This window comes from Felis catus, chromosome F1, assembly GCF_018350175.1.
Source record: "Felis catus isolate Fca126 chromosome F1, F.catus_Fca126_mat1.0, whole genome shotgun sequence".
Classification (NCBI taxonomy): Eukaryota; Metazoa; Chordata; class Mammalia; order Carnivora; family Felidae; genus Felis; species Felis catus.
The window spans coordinates 22,446,209-22,473,710 of NC_058384.1; the positions used below are offsets into that span (position 1 = coordinate 22,446,209).

At 37.1% G+C, this 27,502-nt stretch overlaps 1 protein-coding gene across 7 annotated transcripts in view; it reads right to left on the reverse strand.

Annotated features, from left to right (window-relative positions):
* HMCN1 (hemicentin 1) overlaps positions 1–27,502 on the reverse strand; it is a 469,326-nt gene that overhangs the window by 234,091 nt on the left and 207,733 nt on the right. For 6 of the 7 annotated variants that reach the window (XM_023247312.2, XM_003999241.5, XM_019821722.3 and 3 more), the window contains 4 exons: positions 15,366–15,507; positions 14,137–14,264; positions 11,810–11,923; positions 6,254–6,412 (listed from right to left, as the gene is read on the reverse strand). In XM_023247312.2, the coding sequence (XP_023103080.2) occupies positions 6,254–6,412; positions 11,810–11,923; positions 14,137–14,264; positions 15,366–15,507 (543 nt within the window). Of the gene's footprint in view, positions 1–6,253; positions 6,413–11,809; positions 11,924–14,136; positions 14,265–15,358; positions 15,508–27,502 lie in introns of all 7 variants that reach the window. The other variant, XM_019821723.3, reaches the window with a different exon arrangement.

The following is a 27,502-nucleotide window of genomic DNA, read 5'->3' on the forward strand; positions in this document are numbered from 1 at the left end:
TAATATCTTAGAGTTAAAACCTGATTCAGAAATTATAAAATTATAGATTAAAAGGCTACAGTTATCCACATAATTTAGGTAAACACAGAAGCCAGGAGGAAGAATTAGAAATGTGTTGTTGGCACAACTTGGAAAACATGGGAAGGAAATACAGGAGAAAGCTATCAGCCAGCCCAAATAAGTTCCCCAGAACTTATAAGTAATGATGTATGAGGCATCAGACAAGGAGGTAGAATGCTATTAAAGCATTCATGAAGTAATTCATGAAACCTGCTCATGTTGGATTCTAAGAGGAGGAGCCCAAGAGAGGGATCCTTGGTAACGTCAAGGTTAAATATTACTTAGGAATTCAACTATCACTTACAAAACAAGGACTGTTATAGGTGCTTTCCATTAATTTTCTCATTTGATCTTCACAATAACGCTGTGGGGTAAGTATTACTATTATTCGAATTTTATAGATGAAGAAATTGACACACAGATTTGCTAAGTGTTACATGGAATTGAAGACTGGAGGTAGGATTGAAAACCAGGTTGATACTGGTAACAGTTTTTTGTCATTTTATCAGCCTCCCCTTTTCTATGAGTTCCTACAACTGCTCAAAGTCAAGGTGTTTAGCAAGCTAATAAAAATGGGTGCGGAGATCACTTCTTGCTTTCTCATTGGGAATTTTGAGACTTGGACGCACAGTTGTCTCCTGAGCAGCATTAATGCTTTATTAACCTAGGCTAAAGGATATCCTCTAACTCTGCAGCCTCATCTCCCATTATTCACCTACAGAAATCTTATTCAAGGGACCATCAGAACTCTTTACTCTTCTCTAAATAAGGATTAACCATTTTCATACCAGTACCTGTGTTACAGTCATCCCTCTCAAATGCAATGTTGGTAACTGATCTCTGGCTATTGAAATATTGACAATTCTTTAGTCCAGTTCAAAAGGTCCCTCTTTGAGGCCATCTCTCATCCTCCCAGATGGGCATGACTTCCTCCCTCTGTGAGGTATAAAACTCACTCTGTACCACTTCCATGGCAATGGCCTTATCCAGCCTTTTATTAGACTGTGTGTTTGATTTTCCCTAGAGAGTTTATGTTTGCAACCATTTTTTATCTTTTATAGCAGCTAACCTAGTACTTTGTGCATTATACATGGTTGCTCAATATCTGTGAATGAGTGAATCAATATTAAAATGCTTCAATAATAATGTCATATGTGCATTTGTATATGTATGTAAGTGTATGTGGTGTTAACAACCTTGATCTTTTGAAAAAAACATGGCAATTTCAGAAGCCTACTGTTGGTTTATTGAGCCTAAATTAAATTAAATTAAATTAAATTAAATTAAATTAAATCCACAATGTAATATGTTTTTAACAAGAAGGAGAGTAGCTGTGTTTAGATTTCTCTTAATCCACCTATGTGGGAAACTGACATATAAAATTCATAGGCAAAATAAACATATTTTAAAAACAATTCATAAAGTAGCTCATTGTTTTTCTATCCTAGGTGTAAAGGACTAGTTACTTTTCTCTGCATTGACAGTAGTCATTTATCCCAGAGCCAGTTGCTTTTCGGAGAAATAGAGGTTATAAAAGTCTCAGGATGTGTTAGATGCAGAGTATGGGCAGGTAGATTTGGAAATGGGGCAGAAAATCAATTTCAGAAGAACAAAAAGATATGCAGAAGCCTGGGGTTGACCAGACATTTGAGAGGAAACCAAGCTTACTGACACAGCAGAACATAGCCATCAGTCAAAATGGAAACAAATCAGAATTTTCAGAAGTAAGAAAGCCAAGAACGAACTGGACTAGAAAAGGATAAGCAGAGCTCAAGTTGTGCCCATAAAACTCGTGAAGACAGGAGAAGTCATCTGTGGTGAAGAAGCTTTGGGAACAGTGTCAGGTACAAGACAAGCAAAAGGTTAGGGAATATACATCCTGGTACCAGAAAACAAGGCAAATGAGAGTACCAGGCACTAGGTAAGGAGCCAAGAGAGCATCAGTGACAAGGAAACCTCAAAAATGAAGCAACTCCTAACTCAAGCCAAGAAGCCTTCTAAATACTTCCTACTCTTGATTGTGGCCAATTCGAACTCCAAGTGAGTTATATTGGGTGGATGGTAAACAGATTAACAGGGCTACGGAAGGGGCAGTGGTGACTGTAGTACAAAACACGGGGTTTGTTCAGAAGAGGCTGTGTTGCGTAGAGATGTTACAGTCCGTTAGGTTGTTTTAAATGGCAGCTCCATTATTTCTTAGTCTGCAAAATTGGAAAATTCTTTTACTTCCCTCAGTCTAAATCTCTCTATGAACAATAAGGAGATAATAACGTTCCTATCTCGTGTTGTTAAAAGACCTGGTCTTTATTAATCATTTAGCATGTAGTAATCACCCAAATATTAACTATCACTAGTTATAAACACTGTTGAATTCATGCATTAAATCTTAGCTCCAGGGGTGCCTGGGTGGCTCAGTCAGTTGAGCGACCGACTTCAGCTCAAGTCATGATCTCACAGTTTTTGAGTTCAAGCCCCGCATGGGGCTCTGGGCTGACAGCTCAGAGCCTGGAGCCTGCTTCGGATTCTGTGTCTCCCTCTCTCTCTGCCGCTCCCCCACTCATGCTCTGTCTCTCTCTGTCTCAGAAATAAATAAACATTAAAAAAAATTTTTTTTAAATATTAGCTCCAGAACTTAATAAAACTATTATTAATTTCAATATCAGCTTCTGCATACAGCCTGTCAGGATTATGCTGGATCACTGTGATCCCCTAAGTATTTACGTGCAACCCCTTGAGAACTGTAAAATTAATGCATGGTACAGCTTTGTTGTCGCTCACTGATAGATATGGCTGTGCACATACATCATTTTGAAAACAGAAAGTCACAAACAGATTGACCATGTTGCTCTAAAATCTATTGCATAAAATTATTCTGGTTCCTTTGGTGATAATTAAATGTATACCCACTTGGGCAACTCTAGCATTGCATTAGTCAAAGATTTTCTTTCCTAAAATGGCTGAACACACTGTTTTGGTTCTAGCAAACCACAAAACACAAAACCACAGTCTAGGACTCAAACCCTGAGTGGTGTGGAATGCTGCAAATAAAATCGCTGCCAGGCCAACATTTTGTTTGATGTAGCTAATCTTCTTCTCTTCCAAATGACTTCACAATTCACTACCTCTTTTTAAAAAAAGGATGGAAAGCACTGGTAACTTTCCCTCTTGACCTGAAATGTCCATAACTCAGAGCCCTGATAATGAGAAGCAGGAAAAAGGAGACTCGCTACAAGAAGCTATAACTCAACAATAATATTGAACAGCTTTATTACTATTATTTTTTTGATCTACTATTGATGCAAAGTAATAGGCCCACAAAAACAATCTGGAAGTCCAACAGCTACATGATAGGGATAAAGGTATGTTTTTCTTTTTAGGTCATAAGCTACTTAAATTTATGCCCGATAGTTTTGGAACTCAAATGAATTTTATGCACTACTACTAATAGTAGTAGTAAAGGCTTGAATTGTCTCAAGCCTTTAAAGAAAATCAATTGGAAACAGTGACTTTCATATTAAAAGCCCAATGCTTAATCTCAAATACTATGCCACTATTATATATGCATTGCTATATTACTTTTTAAGATGCAGAGAATCAGAATGGTAATTCAATTTGTGGAGTTCATTTTTTTGATACATGTGCCATTAAGCAGCTTTAGATGAACAGCAGTAACCAATGGACATGCTGAATGCACATGGGTGATGATGCTTCATTTCAAATTTATAACCAACGTATCAGGTAGGTACTCTTAAAAGTCAGGCAGAAAACCCAGTCTCTCTCCAAAGCCCATTCTCTTAGCTACTATATAAATTCTGAGGAATAGTTTGGTTTTTCGTTTGTTTGCTTCTAAACCTAACAGTGATAACCACAACCATCACTGCAACTGTGATTTGCACAGGCCTTAGCAGTTACACCCTGTGTCTGCTAGGATATGGGACCATAGTTTTATGTGGACAGAAAAGGTCTAACCAAACTTTGTGAGCCACAGTGATCAGAATTCTAATGGTGGGTAAGGAGATAGTTATTAAGGCATAATGGATGCATGTATGGCGATGGTGTTAGAATGAAGTTATATGGCAACTGTTAATGATCATGGTTACAGTAAGGACACAATTGAGTTCATGTTAATAGCTCCAACAGAACAATTACTGGAATAAAAGTTGAGAAGCCATTGTTTTAGAAAAGGTCATAGTGGGGCGCCTGGGTGGCTCAGTCGGTTAAGCGTCCGACATCGGCTCAGGTCATGATCTTGCGGTCCGTGAGTTCAAGCCCCGCATCGGGCTCTGTGCTGACTGCTCAGAGCATGGAGCCTGTTTCAGATTCTGTGTCTCCCTCTCTCTCTGACCCTCCCCCATTCATGCTCTGTCTCTGTCTCAAAAATCAATAAATGTTAAGAAAAAAAAAAAAAGAAAAGGTCATAGAGAGTGAAGATCTTGAATATGAGTGAAGATAAAACAAAATTCAGTTCACGGAATGAGGATAAATACAAAATATTGGTTAGGATGTTTCCTAATCCAATGCAAGTCACTCCAGCACAGATAGCCCTAAGGCTACATGGATTTTCACTAGTCAACAGCGAGAACCTGGAAAGTTCAGAAACTAAAAATATCATCAAGAAGGCAGTAAGTAAGCAAGGAAATGTGTATGTTGTTTATATTTTCCATAATCCTGGAGAGGGGTGAGAGTGTCATTCCCCTTTTGCTGGGAACAATTACTCAGGCTAATTCATTCTTCCTTAAAGCCAGACAACTCTAGAAGGATGTTGGGTCAATATAAAATACCTGAGCAGGAAAGAGGAAGAGGCAGAACTAGAAAATGTTGGGAATTTGAAACACGATACTTATATATTTCTTAGAAACAAGAATTCTGCACCAAGTGACCCTCTTCATTTGGGCCTTACATTTCTAAAGGCATTCTTTGTGTTTTAACTTCAGATATCCTCCCCCCGGAGATTCCAATCTTATTTCCAAGGCACTTCTCTCAATAACCTCAGCTTTTAGTCACGGTCAAACACATTTTGCTGTGCCTTAGACAGATTCTACAGTGGTCTTTATGGCCATTTCCAGCTCTGTTGATTCTACCCCAAGAGCATAATCACCAAGAGTACAGAGTGTTCACCAGACAGCCCAGGGGCAAGGGGATCATAAAAGATCCCAGGAGGAAAGAAATTAGTTTATATGAAACAACATATTAAGCTTGGAGGGCCAGGATATTCATTTAGAGAATTAAGATAGAACTGGAATGGTTTGTATTACTTTACCCTAAAAAAAAAATCTGCATTTTCTTTATAGTTCCCAACTTTTGTTTAAAAAAAAAACAGCTGAGGCATGAAAATCATCATACATAAATGAAAATACAATTTAAGAAAATGTCATATTTTATAAGTTTAACTAATGTCAATGTTTGAATTATTTGTTAGAATGAAGCTGCCAGGTTCCTTTTCATACAAAGCAAGCTCTGTTTTATTTCATGTGTTCCTACACTGTGTATCAATTATTTTTTAAGAAACATGACATAGAGAGACAAAGAAGGAGAAAGAACCAAACTTCTTGAGTAATCTGATGACAGTGGTCATACACATGCTGTATCCTTCACATTGTGACTGACATTTATTTGTTGTTAGTACTTGAGGAGTAATTGCTAGTAAAAAATTTTTTTTTAAATAAAAGCACAATGTGCTACCTTTGCTATCATCAACATCTCCAAATTATGGTCTAGAGCCAAAGTCTAATTTCTGGCCTCCAGATGTTAATACTTAGCAATTTTGTGTCGGAACGGATGACTCCTGTTACGAAAATGTCTGGCAATAGATGATATTCCAGGGAAGCTTATAGTCTCTGATGTCAGATTACCTGGGTTCAAATATCCAGGCTCTGCCCCTCCATAGTTCTGTGATACTGGTCAAGTTACTTAGCTTTGTTACACCTCCTTTTTCTTATCTATATAATGGAGATATTTATAGTATCTTCGTCTTAGGATTGCTATGAGAGTTAAATGAGCTAATGCATATAAAAGTTCTTAGCACAATGCATGGTATATAGAAAGCACTTGGTAAATGTTTACCACCATGATTATATTAATAATCTGAGACGCTAACTCTCACTTGTCCTTTCTGACAAACATTTCCACCCAAATGTTTCAGAGTTATTAGCATGGAAAAAACCAAATGTGTCTATCAGAGCTGGATGCTTACAGCCAACATCCAGAGTTATCTTGCCAGCTGCTCTTCCAGCATCATTGACAGCTACACACATATAATCACCAGCATCCAGGTCTTGAGTTTCTTGAATCTTCAAAAGTCCCAAGAGAGGGTCAATAATGAGGAATGTTGAGGGCCTCAGCTCAAGATCCCCTAGGTCAAAACAAAGAGAGAACATTAAACCCTAAAGTATTTACATAGTTTACTCTGCTCTTGGTTTGATTTCAAGACTGCTGAAGAAAATCAACTGTCAAGTTTTTACAATACTGTTGTCTGGAACAACGCAGACACTTAAACAATGTTTACGCAAAGAAAGGACAAAGGGTTTGTTGGCACTAAGCTGATTTATTAGTCTGTATGATTCTGTGTGCTAACCAAGAGCCAAAAATCTGGCCCCGGCTATTTCCTACTGTGAATGTACCTAAATAAGAAAGAACTCTTCAAAGCTATACTGGGGAGGACGAGGTTGGGGAGTGGGGTGGGAAAGGATGGCAGCTGTCACTGTGGCTGTGTTAGGTAAGAAGGGAATGGGAAGATGAAGGTTGAAAAAAGGTTTCTACCAGCTTTGTGGACCAGCTTAGGATCTCCTAAGCACTTTCTAAATAACTGAAATTCATCCTGCCACAAAGCTGGTAGAAACCTTTTTTCAACCTTCATCTTCCCATTCCCTTCTTACCTAACACAGCCACAGTGACAGCTGCCATCCTTTCCCACACCCCACTCCCCAACCTCGTCCTTCCCAGTACAGCTTTGAAGAGTCATTCTTATTTAGGTCTTAAAAACTGAGAACAAACCGAGGGTTGATGGGGGGAGGGGGACGGTGGGTGATGGGTATTGAGGAGGACACCTGTTGGGATGAGCACTGGGTGTTGTATGGAAACCAATTTGACAATAAATTTCATATTAAAAAATAAAAATAAAATAAAATAGGAGTGTTTAATCATTTTGATTATAATTATTTCTTTGGTATACATATTGTCAGGTCCAAATAAATCTTTTTTTTTTTTAGTTAAAAAAAAAAAAGAAAAGAAAGTGCTTAGGAGACTACAGGTGTTCTTTGTTCGGTCAATGGACCGGGTTTTTGGTTTGCTGAATGCTGTCACAGTTAGTGTCTTGTGAGAGGTATAGGCTGCCAAGGAGGGGCTCAAACTCACGAAACCGTGAGGTCATGACCTGAGCCGAAACCAAGAGTTGGCAGCTTAACTGACAGAGCCACCCAGGCACCCCTGGATGAGAAATTTCTAACAATGGCCAGAAAGAAGTGTTTTATAGAAATTTCCCATAGTACCACTACTAAATCTGTATTATTCATCAAGTTCTTGAAGTTGAGTTACAGGTTTCTCGAAGAGGCAGGTAGGGAATAAATGTGTGGAAAATGAAACCATGCATTGAGTTTGACCTCAGTGTGAGGCTAGAATGATAGCAGAAAAATTAGTTATGTCTGATTTATCTGTGTGTCTCTGATGTTATGTGTCCCTTCAGCCCCTCCAATCCCCTGAGAACCATTTCTCTATGAAGGAAAACAATGCCTTAACTAATCTGTAAGTTAGGTTAATCTCTCCTTATGTTTCTCCTCCTTCAGGGTGACTCCTCTCCCAAGAATGTAATTACCTGGATGGCCAGTTTCATAAAAAAAAAAATACCTACTACTGGATCTTTAATACTATCTTAGTGTCCACATCCTTTTTGTAAAGAGTAATAGCAAACTTCCTGTGGGGATCCTAAAATCTTCCTGGAGGTTGGAAGGCCATTGCTCTTAGGGGTGCACAGCATGCCCAGATGTCAAGTCTAAAAAACTGCTCTCCAAAAGGTCATGTACTACCCTAGCTATGTGCTTTGAAGACCACCATAGTATCTCACTTAGCTTCTAACAAAAAAAAAAAAAAAAAAAAAAAAAAAAGAGAGAGAGAGAGAGAAACCCAGAACAAGTAATCCTCTAGAATACTATAAAAATCACCAATCAACAGACTCAGGGCAACAAGCAGACAATTATATTTGTTTTTGTTTTTATAATTTTGAGAACAGAAGGGGTCAAAGGAGCCATAAATTTGAAAACAAAAAAAATTGCAATAGCGACCATCAGTGCCAAAAATAAAGTATTTTTCAGCATTCCAATATTTAAAACCCAAATCATCCTTTTAAGCTTGCTACTACATACCACACGAGAATAAGAGAAGCAACCAAAGCTGTGTCTATGTGCCTCTGGGAAATTTTCATAAATAAAAGCAGATGATGTTGACATAAACTTTCCTCCCACTAAGGGAGAATGCAATATGACCTAGCTGTTCATCAAGTATTAGAATGTTTGGACTAAAATGCATTTAGAATTTTGGAATTTACTTCTCCCTTATTTCTTTTGTTTATGTCAAAGGATAAAATCAAGACCTTTTAGCTAGTAGGTTTTTTTTCAAAAAAAAAAGCTAAAAGAATAGCAATAATGAAAATGTAAATTGGGAAACACCAATTTAGTCAAGTCATCTACTAAATTAGTCATCAAATTATTGGGAAGCCATTGAGAAATATGGAACTTTGAGATGGTAATGGAATAGGGATTATTTAGTTTTAATATTAGGTAAGATTAGAATTTTTACAGAGTGAAATATACAAACTTTCCTGACAACCCATGCTAGGATTTAACAATCATTACCACTGCAGAGGGTTCTCTTTATGCTGTACTTTAAATTCAATTCTGGTTTCTGTGGATGTAAAGGCTAACAACAGAGAAATCATTATCCCTGGCATAAGATCCTTTCAAATAGTTGATGGGAATTAGTGGTTCTCAAAAATGTTTCCTTCAAACCCCTTTTACACTCTTATAAATTATTGGGGACTTTAATGAGGTTTTTTTTTTGTATAGATTATATTTATTTGTATTTAGTACTTTAGAAATTGAAAAAATTTAAATGTATGTATTTATTCTATAATAAACTCATGACATTTTAACATAGTGAACATATTTTATGAGAAATTAATTATTTTTCCAAAAATATGATAAATTTAGTGAGAAGAGTGGTGTTTCACATTTTGCAAATTTCTAGAATGTCTAGCTTAATAGAAGACAGCTGAGTGCTCATCTTTGCTTCTGCATTCATTCTGTTGGATATCACACTTCATGTACCCTCCCAAAACTCCACTATACACTTGTGAGACAATGAGTATGAAAAAGAAAAATAATATGTTAGTATAATTAGGAAAGTAATTTTAGTCTCAGAGATTCCCTGAAAAAAATGACGGGGAACCCCCAACTACTCTTAAGAACCACCAATCTAAATTGAAAAACCTACTTTCTTTAATGTTTCACCAGAAATATCCTCTATAAAACATTTTGATAGTGTCTCTATTCTTTTTTGAACCCACTATATGTTGCTTATTTCTAAAATGAAAAATCCAAAATTTTTATGGGTATTTGTACTTATGCAATTCCTTTTCTCTGATGGCCTGAATAGAATATAATTTATTAATTTATTAATGAATGGTAGGTGCCAGGGGTTTGGGGACAAAGGAAATGAGATATTCTTCAACAGGTATGAAGTTTCAATTATCCAAGAGGAGTAAGTTCTAGAGATCTACTGTGCAACAAAGTGCCCATAGTTAACCATGCTGTATTGCACACTTCAAAATTTGTTAAGAGGACAGATTCCATGTGTTCTTACAATCAGTTAATCACTACCTATATTCAATCAGAATTGCTAGAAAAAGGGGTATGAAGAAAAAGTTATTCTTCTGGTTAAGGTAAGGACTCTTCTTCACCCCTTGGTTCCCATAAGGTAGGATTTCCCTAACCTCCCATTGTCTCATCCCTAGCAGAGGTGGAAAAGGAGAGCCCAGCTGCCTCTTCCCCCTTTCTTTCTGGAACCAGTCTGCATCAGAGTTTATCCTCTAATTTTGTTCTTGATGATCCAGACTCTGCATATGCAATAAATGCTTGCCTGGTACAGATAGGACAGTAGGTTGGCCTATTTCTGGGGCTTATGCCTACTGTGCATACTGTTGATGAACACTGGAGGATGTCTTCTAATGTGGTCTGTCAGTGTTTAATGTCCACATTCTATCTCTGTTGTTTCATAACTGAGAGAAATGGAATATATTTAACTGGGCCCATTGAACTCCAACATCTTTGGTTTAGAAAATTAAAAGGCAATCAATTCTAGAATCTTCCATGTGGTCACTGCATGGCTCCCTAACTCCTCCTTACCTTCCAAGCCATTTATGGGACCCAGGCTAACATGAAGACTAAGTTTACTCAGAAAAGTAGCCTCAATTTGGGAAAATAAAAGACTTTCTGTGTGACTCTGCTATCTACAGGCAGAGAAGTCGGCAGGTCACATTGACTTTTAAAAAAGAGAACTACTGCTTCTATAACACATTTTTTTCTGGATTTATTTAATTATGATGTGACTTTGACACTGATTATCTATTTCATTTGTAATTCAAAGACAAGATTTTTAAATAACTAAAATTACAGCTTACGGTAACTGAAACCTAATTAAGAAGCAAATTCAGAAACACTTGCTTATCAGAGAAAACATGAAGACAAAAAATCATTTAACATAGAAAACCATGAAAATAGCATTACCTCCTAGTTTTTCTGTTTTTGATTTGTATTATTTAAATGTGTTTGTTTTCTACATAAAGCCTTTCTTTTTCACCTCATGTTCCCCAAGAGTTTGAACCCGAGGTGAATTCATAATTTTGTGATTATGACATCAACCCGTTGCTATGGGAATGTCTGTGATTTAACAAACAGAATCACAACAATAGTTCTTTGTACTGTTTAGCATTTTTCATCTGAAGATTAAAAAGTATTTTGCAAACAGCATCTCAATAATCCTAGCAACCTCCCTGTTAGAGTGCTTGCGGGAATTTTTCTTTCTCATATATTGGAAGAACTGAGACAGAAACAGAAGCAGGACGTTTTACACAGATATCTACTGTCAGCATCTGAGCCTGGACCAGGACCCGAGAGTATTCTTACTAAGACAAACAACACATTACTGTTATTTTATTATAGAATCACAAAGGTGTAGTCTTTATGTTACGAATGTAGGGAGAAAATTTCCATGCTTGATATAAACATCTACTATGCATGATGATGCCCATCACACTGTCTTTCAACTACCTGTAAGCTTTAATGTTATGTCTTTTTTTGAGCACTTTATAGAACGTGTCCTTGGGAATCTAGAAAACTTTCTAATAGTGACAGCTATTATCTCTAAGTGAATTGAAATCAGGAAAGCCATTTTAAACGTTAACAGAGTATTCTTGGACAATTTTCTACAGGAAACAATCCTAAACTAACAAAGAGAATGTTCAGCTGGATTAGCAAAGGCGAACTTTTCCTGCTTTGATTTTCACGGTCCTATAATCCACACCAGATGTCAAATCTTGAAATTTAGAGTTCAGAATTTTGAACTATTGTCTCTAGTGAGATCATAAACACATTTTATGGGGCTGCTAAGTCACACACCAAAACAAAATTTTAACAAATCATTTTTTAAAAGAGAAAACAAAACCAAGTGAACCAGACATGAACATATTTAAGAAATGTACCTTTGAACCACTTAACTCGAGGTGGAGGAATACCAGAAGTTTTACATTCCATAACTGTTGTATCCCCAAGAGCAACCAAGAGCTCGCTCTGAACTACGATCAACTTTGGGGCTTCTGAAAAAAACAAACATGCAAATCGTCAACATCTGGCCCAGTGCCACATGGACCTTGTTCATGATTACACTAAATGAACCAATTTAGCAAAATCTACCAGTATTTATGAGCTTGTGGTTATTTCAATGTTTATAAACATAATGAAACTCTTATAATGCAAGTGTTCATAGATAGATGTGTGTGATGAAAAGATTATTTATTAAGGCCAAAAATATATATTAGGCAAAAATAATTCTGATAAAAGAGTACAAAAAATTAGGAAATTAATTGAAGGCCTTTATGAAAAAAAAGAGATATATAAGGAAAGACAAATCTTAGAAATCTGAACACATCTTATAGAAATAGTAAGTAATACTGAAGGAACAGAGAGAAGAGTAATAGTAATAAAAATATCAAAAGAGCTATGATAAGGCTGACTTGGCTAAATTATGAGGATAATATAATTGTAGATGAATTTGTTGTAATATTTTCTATGTGATTTTAAGGATATTCATGTTTCACTACAGAGAGAGGGTTGTAGTCTAAGGCTAAAAGTTCCATCTATAAAAAGTAGAGCCTCCATTCTCTTTTTGCCTTTGATGCTAAATACATACATTCTCTAAGTTTCTTTGCCTAATTCTTTAGAGTTCACTCATACATTTTTCTCTTAGCTGGTCATGTTAGGACTTTCTAATTTCAACTGAAGTAGTTTAAGAGAAATTGAATTAACTTCTCAAAGATCATGTTATCCCTCTCCTAGAAAGAAAGCTTTCAGTGAATTCATTCCACAATTCTCTAGTTTGGCTTTCAAAAATTATACACTGGTACAGAGCTTTCTCTTGTAACTTACCTTCCATAACACTTTCTTACTCATCACAAGGTACAGAGCAAAATGGTAGCCCAAAGCACCCCCTACCCTCTCCTATCTTCCTGTTTTTGCAAAGCTGTTTCCTCTGCCTGAAATGCCCTTCACCACAACTCTTCTAATCCCACTTGTTCCTCCAGACTGAGCTTAAGTCCTGCCTCCTTTGAGAAATCTTTACAAATTCCCAGTCAGAATTAATCTTCCTCTCCACCAGTCCTCTGCTATAGTACTAGTCTGTCTGCTTTCTTCTATATCTCTATGTATAGCCATTCCCATTATGCAGGCTCTCAAAAAGTAAGGACTTCATAACATACATCTTTTATTTCACATTACACAATTTTAGATACTCTGGGCAATTAATAAGGTGAATAAGTGGGTCAACTATTTTAGCTTCTTTGTGAATGAAATGAAATTTGTGTCTATGATTCAGAATCTATTTCAACCCGCTTTCTACAGTCCCACTGTCTATTTCTTCTCTAATCTTCCAAACTTACCATGTGCCTTCCTCATTTCTATCAATGAAGACCACTTCTTTCTATGCTTTCAGCTTTGATATTTACAACACTCTTGCTACCTCCCTCATCTATACACACCAAATTACAATTCTTAATTTTTACTGTAGCTTTCTTAACTCTCCACTGCCAGTTTCACTACCTTACCATAAATGGCAGGGTAGACTGCTAGCCATTAATTATTCACAATTACAAACTAACACTGAACATGTCATGTCCTTGTCCTTTATTTGTTTAAGAAAGACCAAATTAAAAGAAATACTCTATTCTGTTATATATTATTAGAGGATATGATTATATTAAAATAGATTATATATTATATGTTATTATACATTTTATTATGGAATATTTATTATAATTATCACAAAATGCATCCTCAATAAATGCTTGAGTTTGGAGGGGAAAAACTGAAGATGCAAAGTGAAATAACAGCTAGACGGGATAAATGACAGAAATGTTATAAATATGTCATTACTATAGAAATACTATAAAGCTTTAAATATAAGTTAAAAATATAAAATGGAAGTTGAGGTAAACTAGAAAGGATATAGAATTTATTAATATGTAAGCAAAATATTGCAAAGAACAGAAAAGCCATGGAAAGACAGACTTTGTAGACAATCTGGGACTCTACCACAAGACGTAAGCCTCCTAGATTTCTACTGAATAATGAAGCTATCCACTCCCGGAACTTTTAACTTAAATGTTACAATATTTGCTTTAATTAATGTGTGAAATAATCAATTATAAGACTGTTTATAACTGATTCCTAATATTAATTTTCAGAAAAGTACTTTTACATTGCTTGATATGATATGCATCCTATTTTAATTGCTTTTTAAACTGATTATACTTGCCAATATATCTAAGGGTAGAAGTCTGTTTGTCTGTTCCAGCTGCATTACTTGCCAGGCAACCATAAATCCCTGCATCTTTGGGAACTGCATTTTTGATAAATAAGGTACCTTCTGAGGTCATCCTATACCTATGGACAAAAGAAAATAAAATTGAAAATACCCTAGTAACAGTATGAAGAAACTATAGTACCTCCTTACAAATATTTTAGACTTATATTTTTGATGCTGTTTGCAAAAACTATTAATGTCATCATTTTATAAGAAATATAGTAGACGTAGTAGTAATAATAACAATAATCATAATAGATGCCAGTATTCAGTACTTGCTATGTGCCAGAAAGTGCTCCAGAAGTTTTACATTTATTAATGTTTTAAATCTTCACAATTACCCAGTGAGTTAGATACGATTATTATCTCTGTTTTACAGATGAGTAAAGGGAATATATAACTCACCCAAAGGCAGTTAGTAAATGGAAGAAGTGGAATTTGCAAACAGGCAATCACACTCTGTAAACTGCTATGCTAAATGATTCCTCACAATGAAAACCTGAGAGATACAATGCCTCCTGTCACACAGCAAGTCAGTGATGAGTCTAGAAATAGAATCTGGCTCATACCTAAGCCCTCCTCCTCAGACAAAACCCAGAGTAATGGAAGCTCAATAGCTGGAAGCTTCCTTGTTTCTGTTCCCCATGGTCATTGCATTGTGAGCGTGAGAAGATTCAATGTCTTTAAAAGGCATCCAGCAGATAAAATATATCTCAATGCAGTATGGCAAAAGTGACTAGGAATTACAAAGAATGTCTGCACACATTTTAATTAGAGCTACTCTTCCATCCGTGACATCTCCTTCTCTCCTATTAAATCCCATGATCATATCTTTAATAGATCAGTGGAAACTACATATTGCCCCCTAGAGCATTTATTTTCCCCATTTCAATTATTCAAGGTAAGCCAAGGGTTATGGTGTCATGTTTCCAATGCAAAGTATTGTGAAGCTCTTAGTCCTGGCCATTAAATTCAAGACTGCAGAACATCCAACTCTGTCAAATCATCATTTGTTATTTTATGGACATTTCCTGGCCTATTTAGAAAATCGAATGCTGTGGATTTTGGTCAAAGCTCCCTCAACCATAGGGACTTAGTCACATTAGTTTTGTCCAGCTTTTGATTCATTCTAATTAATATTTCACTCAGTAAAAACAAAGAATGTGATACAAACCCAGTACCTGTGTGAACCCATGATAAACATATCATTAATGGTCCAGGTGATCTTTGGTTTGGGAAAACCTGTTGCAGAACACATGATGGAGACCTCAGATCCTCCTGTGAATGATTGATTCTTGGGCATCACAGTGACTTTGGGTGGTTCTGCAAATAGAAAGAAACATATATGGTGAAATGGCAACTTATCCTGATGTTAAGAGCTTCCTATCTTAGCAGATTTGTAGGCTTCTTACCACACCTTTATTTTTATTTGCACTTTCAAGAATTCGTTTATAAAAGTAACAACCAAGTTGCAGCAGGGATTTGGGAGATCTTCCCCAAAGTTGACAGGAGTTGCAGACTCCGCACCCTGGCTCTCTGTGGCCCAGGTTGCATGAGACTGGGGTTCCTGGTCCCTGCAGAGCCCCTCTTCTCCCTGAAAGCCTGATGCTGTGGCTGGGACCCTGGAGCCTGCCACTACTCTGCAGTTCCAGGGCAGAGGGCCTTACTTCTGGCCATTTGTCCTGAGACCTTGCACCTCAGCCCAACCCTGTCAGGCCTACTGCTACTTCCAGATCCCACAGCATGAGAGTAGATGAGGCCTTGCCCTCAGAACTTGGGAAAGGTCCTGCTAACTCTCCTCTGGGGGACTTTAGGGACCTGGATTGGAGGCCAGTGACAGGAAGGGCCTGAATGAAAGCCATGGGAGCTGCAGGAGCAAGATACAGTGATATTTGGCAGCTGGAGCAGGCCAGGGAATTGGGAAGGGTCCCTCTGTCCACTCTCTCGCCAGGTCCTGCCCCCCAGTCCTACTCTGCTCCATGGCCTTGCTTACTGGGCTGGCCTTGCAGTAACTCCATTCTCCTAGAGTGTCTTGAACATGTGGAAGAAGGTGGTCCTCATGGCCTAGGGGCAGATGTGGTCCATTCTCTTGAGGTGTCTTAGGTAAAAGAAAGTAGTCCTCATTGCCTGGGGACATCAGTCATGGTGAGGTCATTGGTGGGGATGGCATCTAATATCTCCACCTTGCATGTCCCTGAGATAAAGAGCTTCCTTTTAGGGTGCCTGGGTGGCTCAGTCGGTTAAGCGTCTGACTTCAGCTCAGGTCATGATCTCACGGTTTGTGAGTCTGAGTCCCATGTCAGGCTCTATGCTATCAGCTCAGAGCCTGGAGCCTGCTTTGGATTCTGTGTCTCCTTCTCTCTCTGCCCCTCCCCAACTTGTGCTCTGTCTCTCTGTCTCTCAAAAATAAATAAATGTAAAAAAAAATTAAGAGCTTCCTTTTGGGGTCACAGAAGGAGGAGAAGGTGGAGTATACCACAGAAATGATGGGCATCTAGACCTGAATTGCCAGGTAAAAGGCATCTTTCTTGAAAGATTATCCTTCTGCATGTCCTCAGGGTGGATCCACATTCTGAGGTACTCTATGACCATGGGCTGGCCTATGTCAGACATCAGAGTCATGGTTTGTCCTGGAGCACTGCCAGTTGATGAAGATGTCCCCAAGACACATGACCAGGCCTATGGGCCCCATGAAGAGAATGCCTGCTTGGTGATCTACATGCAACACTTGTGGAGAGCCTCCAACAGGCCTATCATGTTCAGGACACTCTGGTAGTTAAAAAATGATGACTCAGAGTTGGCCCACTTCCACCTTCTAGTGGCCCTCTGTCTCAAAGTGAAGGGTTCTATATGTACTTGAAGAGCTGGACAAAGCAACTGATGATATTCATGTTCTCCACCATCTGACTGCTGTGGTGTAATAAGCAGATGACCCCGGCCATACTGGAGACCGCGAGGCAGAGCACACAGTACAAGGGGATCTTGGTTTAGAACTTGGCCATGTGGCTCAGCTGTATGAGCAGCAGCAGCAGCAGCAGGAGAATGGTGGTCAGCCACGGCAAGAGCTCCATGACCAGGGCATCACTGGGACCACTCACCTGCAGGAGTGCCCTGTGGACCCAATTGTGCTGGCCTTGAGCCCCCTCCTTGGACTCCAACCCAGAAAGAGCTCTTTATATGACCCCCATCAGGGGTCTAGCCCAATCTGTACAGGGAAGGGACCAAAGGAATTTTAAAGCAGAGGAAGTAAATACTCTTTGAGAGTAAAATGAATTTGGTTCCAATGTCATGTTTCTGTACTCCAGTGTTTACCAGGTGGCCCCTTCCTACTTTGCTCCCACCAGCTGACCACTGGCTTCTGTCTGCTAAGTTGGAACTTCAGTATAAACCTATTCTCAGGAAAGGTCTCTACATAGGGCCTTTTGCCTCTTTCCATTTAGTGAACACAGGTTTGGAGCCACCACTTGTCCTGGCTGCTGCTCTTTATTTATTAGATTGTAATTTGTTGAGGTGAAGACCATCTCTTTCATATTATTCCATATTACATTGCTTTCTACAGTATTTAATATCCCTTTCATGCTATACAGTGACTTGTAAATAACAGGCACTTAAAACTGTTGAGGGAATACAGTCCCTTCCTAAATTGTAACTTGGCTCTGAGAATTTTTATGCCTGCCACTGCTCAAGGTCCTGCTATATTGATCATTTATCTCATGCCCATGGATTCACAGGACACAACTTAACAGGAAATAGCAATTATTCAAAGTTTCCATTGCATACATTCCACTTCTAAGGCAGAAAACGGACTTTTGAAAGTAAAGTAATGAATCAGGAAGTTATTGTCAAAAAGGATACAAAAATTCCCTGGGGTAACTGGAATGTTGATATATCTGGCCTAATCAATTCCACATTTTACATCTATATTACTACAGAATGCGAATTATTCTTCAAAGAAAGTACCATCAAAGAAATAATAATTTTCTTAGTGTAAATATTTCCCACTCAGTAAGATAAATGAAAATAAATTCACTTCCACAGTGTTTGAAATAGAAGTTATAGGTATTAACAAAAATAAATAAATTTAATAACATGTGGTTTTTGCACAGTTATTATGTTCCAGGCTCTGTGCTAACCTGTAGAGAGACAATGATGAGCCAAACAGACATGGTGCCAACTTTCCAGTTAACTGCATTTTTAATATAAATGAGATAGAGAAATTCAATTAGTTAGATCTTTATATATTTATGATATATCTTTACTATAAGTTAGCCTGCAAATTGTGGCTTAATTTCACTAAGAAAAATTAGTCTGAGAAATCCTGATACATTTGAAGGAGATACAAGTGGTAACACTAGACCAGTAGGCTACACAACTGGATAAAACTAATTAGTGCCTAATTGCAAGCAGCTTACAATCACCCTCCTTTTTTTCCTGTTTACATTGTGTTCTTCAAATTATGATTGTCTTTGAAGTTAATGTTTAAAGGGTTTTTCCTGCCTGTGGAATTGGTTGATAGTCTTATTATTCCATGGATTCTTCTTGGTGAACATATGGCTACAGAAATACAGGAGGTCAAGGGCAGACTGCCCATGGCCAGTAAGTTCAAGTTGTGATTCCATCTGGAATCCATCAATTCTGAAATGCCAGAGGACTACACATGCTGTGGGAGTGTTTCAGATAATCTTTAGGGGATGAGGGGAAAAAGGAACACTTCTTTCTCTTTGGAATTTATTGAATACCCACATTTATTCAGTCCCACTTTCTGAAAATAAAATGTTTCTTATGCTTAGCTCATGTTGACCTAGGATTGCTGCAAAGATTCAGCAGCTCTTGGGATTTATGTCTAAACATGGTGCCTCCCGATAAAGTCTAACAGAATTGGCCTGGCATCTCTCCCAGCAAGAATTCCACTGGTAGGCTCTGTAGTTCAGGTATCAAAGTGAAAATAAATGTCAGTTACTCAAACCAGGATGCAGAGGGCTAAGAGGTCATTTCTCAAATAAAGCCTGGACATAGGGTGCTGCTCAGGGTCATGAAATCAGTCTGTGTGCATACATACAGATGGGATGACATCATCTCACAGAAGGTGAGAAATTTGCCATTGTCCTGGAAAGAATATTTCTGCTGACAATAAGAAAATCAGAAAGGAAATGAACAAACATGGAAGCAAAATTAGATTTCTGCCAAATAACAGTTGAATAAAGATGGTCAGAATGATTCAGCCTTCACTTGATTAGGTTAAATAAGGCTGTAATAGATCTCACTATAATTATTTCAACTTTTAGAATTTTTAATTTTCTAGAAAAACAGCTCCTCTTGTTTTAATAAAATGGTTTTAATGGAGCAGAACAAGCTTAAAAGCCTTAGTTCAACTCTATCAAAGTTTAGAGTCAAATTTTAGGCTTTGGGGGGAAGTAATCCATTCTTAGTTGGTTTTCAATCTTACTTCACCACCACAATAATCACCATTATCACCACCATTATCACCATCATCATCACCACCACCACCATCAACCACCAACATCATCACCATAAATAACAACTTGGCTTTTCATTAGCCAAAACAATGGAAACATGGCGCTCTATTAGTATTAAGGCATTAATCCATTCTTTATATTTTAGTCATAAAAAAAGCAAAATAGGTGAGTTTTTACAATTTCTCACCAATGATTTAAAGAGATACACATAGATTATGATACTAAAAATAAAAAAAATAAATACTGTTTTAAGACTTAGGTGTCTTACCACACTCTAAATGGCAAGGCTAGCAAAATGAATTGAAAATAGCTATTGTTCTGCCTGCAAAGGCTGTGGAAGATAAAATCTTGCCTAACTCTTGCAAATCTCCAATGTCAACCTCACACTCTCAAGACATATTTCCTGTTGGTGGTCAGCTGGATCTGACTTGTTGCTGTTTTGCCTCTGATAGGACATTCTCAAAGAAAAGATCTAAAAGACGTTCTCTTCAAGGTGATTTAATTATCACCAATAAATTAATCAGATGATGGAAATGCTCTGAATTATCTAAGCAACAATTTAAAATATTTTCACCACTGGCATGTGTAGTTTACCTGGGCAAATTTCTTTGTGTTTCATCCTTTCACACAACAAACATTTATTGAGTACCCATAATTTAGACACTTTATAACCACACAGAACTCACAGAATACTGGATACAAATCCAAATTATGTACAATGAGGTACTAAGTCTCCTTCTGGTAGTCAGCTCTTCAAATAGGAAGGTTGGCAAAATTATTGAGTGCCTGTTACATGGTAGGTATCTAACTCTAGGCCTATCATTTATTTTCCACAATAACTCTATGAAGTGTCACAGCCATTCTACAGATAAAGCACCTAACAAGCCTCAACATGGTTAAGTAATCCATGTGTCTGGTCTATGCCTCAGTGGGGATAACAAGGCAGTGTTATTGCAGATTAGTTAAATTAACATACATAAAACACTTAAAGCAATTGCTGGTGCACAGTAGGCACTATGTAATTTTTGCTATTATCAACATTCCATTATACAGTAAAGTATGACGGAGAGTGATCAAATAAGTGACATAGCATTTAAAATAGGTGTGTCTATATATATTATCTAGGCATTTACAAATGAAACTTGATCACAATTCTCATACTTGCATGTTCTATTTAGATCACACATCCCACTAATAAATGATATGAAATATACCTTATTTGATTCTTCTGAAATGTAACAAGTTCTAGATACTCAAAATTTGTTAGAAATTTCAATAAAAATAGATAAATCTAGTTTTTCCACATTTTGCTGATTAAAAAAAAAACCCACGCTAATACCTATGTCACCTGGCACTTGTTAAAAAGGGGATGTGATGATGTAATGAGCATATGGTTATGATAATATCAATTTCATACTGAGTGAAGTAATTCTGGTCATTAGGGTTTAACTTCATCCATCATCTTGAGAAATATTTCCTTTTTTTACTGCAACATTCTCTCTGGTGACGTGAACTAATTAGTGACAGACATCCACCCTTTCCTGACACCATAGAAAAAAAATTAATACTTCTAATGTTCATACAGACATAATATGGCAAAAAAAAAAAAAGGAAGCCTTGTCTGGCCCTTTGACTTCCATGTGGCAGCATGTGATTATGGAAGAAACGTCAGCTCTCCATGGAATATACTCAACAATTTAACCAGGACTCCCTTGTTCATTGTCAGCTTTAAAAATCCTCCGCATTAGGAGCAACTAATAAAATCAGTAGACTTATTTCTTGTCCCCAGAGAAACAGGATGATAGTGTGTTTTAAACAAAACTTTAAATTCATACCGTGTAACACATACCACACCATTTATTCTAACTTTCACTCCTCAGCCTGGTCAGTACAAGCATTTGGAAATATAGCAGCCACGTCACCTTAAAATTGATAAATTGCTTTAGCCTCTTTCAAAAAATTTTGCCAAACTTACTCACATGATATAATTTTTAATTATGGTAAACTAAACAATACTTAAAAAAATCTTTATAAATTTTTCACAAGATAACTATCAGACTTTGTTACAAAATAGGTTTTAAATGTAAGCAGTGATTTGCTGGCATGTGCTGCAAGGGGAAAAGAAAGTACTTATGTAATGAAATCGAACATTGTTGATGTGACCCAGATAAGCCATTGAAATTCACATGGAAACATGAAAGATAAAGTTAGTGACCCAAATCTTCCCTATAGTCTGTTACTATTACTTTGAGGTCCATTCAGCAATTAAGGAACACACACCTATTGGGTCCAATTGTGTTTTTCTCTTTGTGCAGGGAGATGTGGTTAAAAGGCGTGGGGGGGGGGAGGGGCAGTAAAAAAGTACCTCAGTACATATAATATGATTGGGGAAAAATGATGGTAATTAAGTACAAAATTGTGTGTCACAAAAAGAAAGAAAGAAAGAAAGAAAGAAAGAAAGAAAGAAAGAAAGAAAGCAAGCAAGCAAGCAAGCAAGCAAAAAGTCCTACAGAAGCCTGACTATTCAGAAAGATGGTTTAGTTGATGGCCATACCACCTGAATCTCCTCTGATCTTAGACGCTAAGCAGGGTCATGCCTGGTTAGTACTTGGATGGGAGAAAGAAGGTGGTTTATGAGAGGAAGTTCACATCAAAGGTAGGATTTAGATAGGAAACATTAAAGTCAAAATAGCTCTTTGAGCTAGGTCATAGAATCTGAGTGAGAACCATGTAATCTGGAAGTAGTCGGGATGCTTCTGTGACTCAAGCAATGGGTATGGAATTGGGCGAATCATGGAAAGATAGAAGTAACAGAGCAGAGGTAGAGCCAAAGCAGCAGAAAACAGGAACCTACTGAAAGTATAATGGACATGGAGCCTGGTAGAGGAAACATTCACTGGCCACCAGAAAATCAGTTCTGGAGACTGAAGATGAAGACAGGTGTAGTACCTAGCCACCCTTTGGAGAGATTCGATACCAAGAAAATTTAAAACTCATACAGACACTACAAACTGTCTGCCTGATACTGCTCTAAGAGATAACATTTAGCAGCATGAGTAATATTTCATGGCAGAAAATAATCTGATAGTTTCTCTACTTTGAATTCATAATTAGAGGTGAAGTTTTAAGAACAAGTTCAAATATTTAGTGACCCATGTTAAAGAAACAGGCATAAAGGAAAAGACATAAGAATATCTGATTCATTTAAAGTGAATAGTATCCATATATTGAAAGGAAACATTTTTATTTCTTTTTTTTCTCCATACATTGTTTTAGGAGGATAAAGGTTGAAGATAAAATGTTAAAAGTATTATGGAAGATGGGATGCCTGGGGGAGCTCAGTCATTTAAGCATCCCACTTAGGCTCAGGTCATGATCTAGTTGCTAGTGGGTTTGAGCCCCGCCATCGGGCTCTGTGCTGACAGTTCAGAGCCTGGAGCCTGCTTCAGATTCTGTCTCCCTCTCTCTCTCTGCCCCTCCCCCTCTCGCACTCTCTCTCTCTCTCTCTCTCTCTAAAATAAATAAACATAAACAAATTAAAAGTATTATGGAAGAGTCAGTGTGTGGAGGGCTAACGATTGTCAATTTTATTCTGAGGTAATTAGGAAACCACAAAAAGGTTCTGAATGCATGGGCATTTAAGGGAGGGGCGCCTGAGTGGCTCAATCTGTTGAGCATCCCACCTTACTCAGTTCATGATCTCACAGTTCGTGGGTTCAAGCACCACAGTTCATGGGTTCAAGAACCCGTGAACCCAGTTCGTGGGTTCAAGGTTCTGTGCTAACAGCTGGAAGCCTGGAGTCTGCTTTGAATTCTGTTTCCCTCTCTCTCTCTCTGCCCCTCCTCTGTTTGTGCTCTATTTCCCTCTCAAAAATAAATAAACATTAAAAAAAATTTTAAAGCAATCTTGGGGAAAATTCACCTGATTATACTATGAATTAAAGCGAGGGAACAAAATCTGAAGGAAGTCCAAGAAAAGAGGATTTTAGTAGTTTAGGTTTGTGACATGCAAAGGGGATGACATGCAAAGTTACCAGGGAAATAAGGAAGGGAGTGATTTGAGAGACACTGAGAAACTGAACTAACTATGCGTAGGGAAAGTGGGAAGCACCTGGGCCTAAACATATCATTATACCTGGGATAATTCCATCTGAACTCTAAATTTCACATTAGCTCATTCACACTGATCCCTATTAGCATTGCCAAGCATCCACTGATTCCAGCATTGGCCCACAGAAAATATGTCCCAATACATCCATAAATAAAAAGAGAATTGGAAATTCAATTTTAAAAATTGATACACTGTGTTTGTGTGGTCTGAGGAAGGAGCACACAAAGTGAAAGCGAGAAAGAGGAGGGCATGATTCCTTGAAATAGATCCCAAGTGCCCGGACTCCTGGTCTAGTGCTTTCATTACCCCAGGAAGCAGTGAGGTTCACAGAATCAGGCAAGAAAGGATTTTTATCTCAGCAACTTTCAGTTTAAGAAGCAGGGTTATAAAGTTCTAGAAGCTTTCCTTAGCCTCCTCCAAAAGGATATGTGTCCAAAAGTCACCTAGTGGAGCAACCAATTGTAAATTGTTGTTTAAAAAGGCATTGAATTACATTTTGGTAAAAAAAAAAAAATGTATTTTCAGGGCTGTCAATTAATCCCTGTGATGGAAGATTTCCAAGCTTCTAAGTGTTCCTGGTGATAATTTCATGTAATGAGGAATTAAGACTCTGATGAGAAGATACTCCATTAAGTAGTTTTCAGTATTAAGTTTCTGTTTTTTACTTGAGTTCTCACAATAAAATCTAAATGAATATCCTTATTTTGGAGATAGTTAAAAACCTACATTCAGCCTAACCACTTAATTGATTCGTATATTTGAAAACATAATAGAACAGATTTACAACTGCTCCCCAAATACTTTTCTTCATTGTGGATGATACGTTGAATGATCTAACATCAAGCAATGCTAGATGAGAAATTGGAAAATAATTAGTATTTAATTACTGAACGTATTTTCTATTGAATTGTACAGACTGTAAAATGTATTTTACAGAGTCTCTGACTCTTCTAAATATCTGTGTTTCCTGTTGAAAAGGCTAACTTCAAAAAGTTACATAATGACTGTCATTGAGCCTGCTGAGAATTGTAATTAGTAGTTATGTCCTATCCCAACAGATGTGTACCTAGTGATTTAGCTCAATCAGTGTATTTAAAACATACTGACATTGTTTGAAAATGCATTACTTCCGCTTCTGATTAGGGAGGTAACTCCAGCTAGTTCTAGTGGTAACCAACTTTTAAGTATGAAGCTTGCACAATGAGTAACAGAATTTCACTAAGAGTGATTTACAATAGACAGATGTGCTTGTTCATTTAAATTTTCCTTAATTTTCAAATGAGTAGAAATGTTAATGGAATACATTTTCACATCTTTTAAGTTTTTCCATGCCTACTAGAAAGTTCCCATAAAAATGGCCAGGGATTCCTCCCAAAGAGCGAGAGCACAGGATGAAAACTAAAAGCCAACGAATCAGCCAAACAAAAACAGAAATCAACTGCCTGAACAAAGAGCCAAAGGCCACTGAAATCCCAAAGATGATGGAATCAAGTGCATATTTCCAAATGATATCTCATCAATGTAAATATGAAGACCTGGCTATAACTTTTCCAAAATGGCAGAATTATTCCTGAATGGCAATAATTCCAATGAATTATGAGAGTCCTTAATATACACAGCAGCTGCAATAAATTTCCTAAGACTTCTGCTCTTGCTATTTCTGCTTTTCTTTTTTCTCTGGAAAATACTACAGTTGTGCTATCCAATTCGGTAGCCACTAGCCAAATGTCTATTTAAATTCACATTTAAATTATCTAAAACTAGATCAAATTTCAGAACAAGTTCCTTAAGGAGCATTAGCCATATTTCAAGTGCTCAAGTGCCACATACAGTTAGTAGCTACCACACAGAGCATCACAGATATACTTCTATCATTGTAGAAAGTTCTATTAGACAGTGCTGGACTAGAGAGAAGGTCTGTTAAATCTGAGAGGTCATTTATTCATTGATTTACCAGTAGGTGGTGCATTAGCAATAAAACACATAGGCAAGGACTAAATCTTGACAGTTATAGCTGGATTTGCAAAAAATCCCATACCCAAACACCAATATGGTTAGAAAATACAGTTAATAAGAGAAGGGCAATAATTTCAGAGATAGGCAGTGATAAATTTAGGCTAAATTCTATTTAGTGAAAAAATACTAATGGCAAAACACATGAAGATTTATTAAAAATTTACAATTTTTATTTTCCCAATGTAAAATATAAGGATATATATATGTAGCAAATGTTTGCTCCCTTGGTATCTATTTGAATTCCTAGTATAAAATTCCTCATATAAAATTATACTAATTCCTAGTATAAAATTATTTATACATTAACATTGTTTCCATATAATACTATATTTTTTCTTTCCTTAACATTTCAGGAGCTTCTTTGGGTGATTAGTCAAAACAGATTAAGACAATAAATATGATTGATAAGAAGGTTAGAATTTTTAAAGTCTATTCTTTCTTACTTAGAAAATCTTCAATTAAATGACGACCAGCATTGACTATTGCATTACCTTTTCTTTACTGGGCTCTTTTTATAACAATTTTCCAAAATCACAGAATTTCCAAATAGAAGAAAGTCCATTCTCATTTGACTTGGGGAAAAAAGGGTCAATCATAATTAGCATTATTACTTCATAGCATATTAGAAAAATACTATTAAAGCTTTACATATATGTACATGTATCTTCTGATCCAGACACAATTATGGCAAGGATATCTTTTGACTATCAAAAGTTGGCAATGTAATATTATTCAGTGCTAAAAAGAAATGAGCTATCAAGCTATGAAAAAGACATGGAGGAACCTTAAATGCATATTACTAAGTGAAACAAGCCGATCTGAAAAGGATACGTACTGTATGTGTCAAACTGTAAGACATTTTTGAAAAGGCCAAACTATGGAGACAATAAAAAGATAAGTGGTTTTCTAGTGGTTGGGAGAGTGAAAAGGAGAGATAAATAGAGCACAGAGGTTTTTAACAGCAGTGCCAATAAACACTCTGCATGGTACTATAATGATGGATAAATACCATTATAAATTGGTCCAGACCCACGGAATGTACAATGTCAAGAGTAAACCCTAACGTAAACTACAGACTCTGGGTGATTATGAAGTGTCATTGCAAGTTCATCATTTGTAACAAATGTACCACTCTGGTGGGGGATGGCGATAATGGCAGAGGGCAGAGAGTATATGAACCATCTCTGTAACTTCCTCTCAGTTTTGCTGTGAACCTAAAACTACTCTAAAATAATAGGGTTTTTTTTTTTTCAAAAAAAGGGTTATGGTACTCAAAAAAGGATAATTTTATAAAGTATGCAACACTTATAGGATCAAAAGTACATAAAAGTAGATCTACATAGCACTTCTAGCAGGAAAGACTTAAAAATCTGGCAGTTACTTTATGTTGCTAGACAAATTCATTTGTTACCTTAGTTATCTTATCAGGGAAATGACCCACAATGTGATTGAAAAAACACTTAGCCTTGCAAGTCCAATCTGAGGTTCAGAACCTCCCATCCTTCCAGTTGTCACTTCCTGACTCCCACACTCTCCTTCCCCAACTTCATCATGACCCAAACTCCTCTGACCCTTCTGATTTATTCCAATCTATCAGACCATGCCTTTAACCTTCTCTTCTTTCTTTATCCAGCCTAAACTCCACAGAGCTATCACTGCAACCACTTTTTCTCCCCCGGGTACCTTGTTTTTATTGTTTGCTGAGCCAACATCA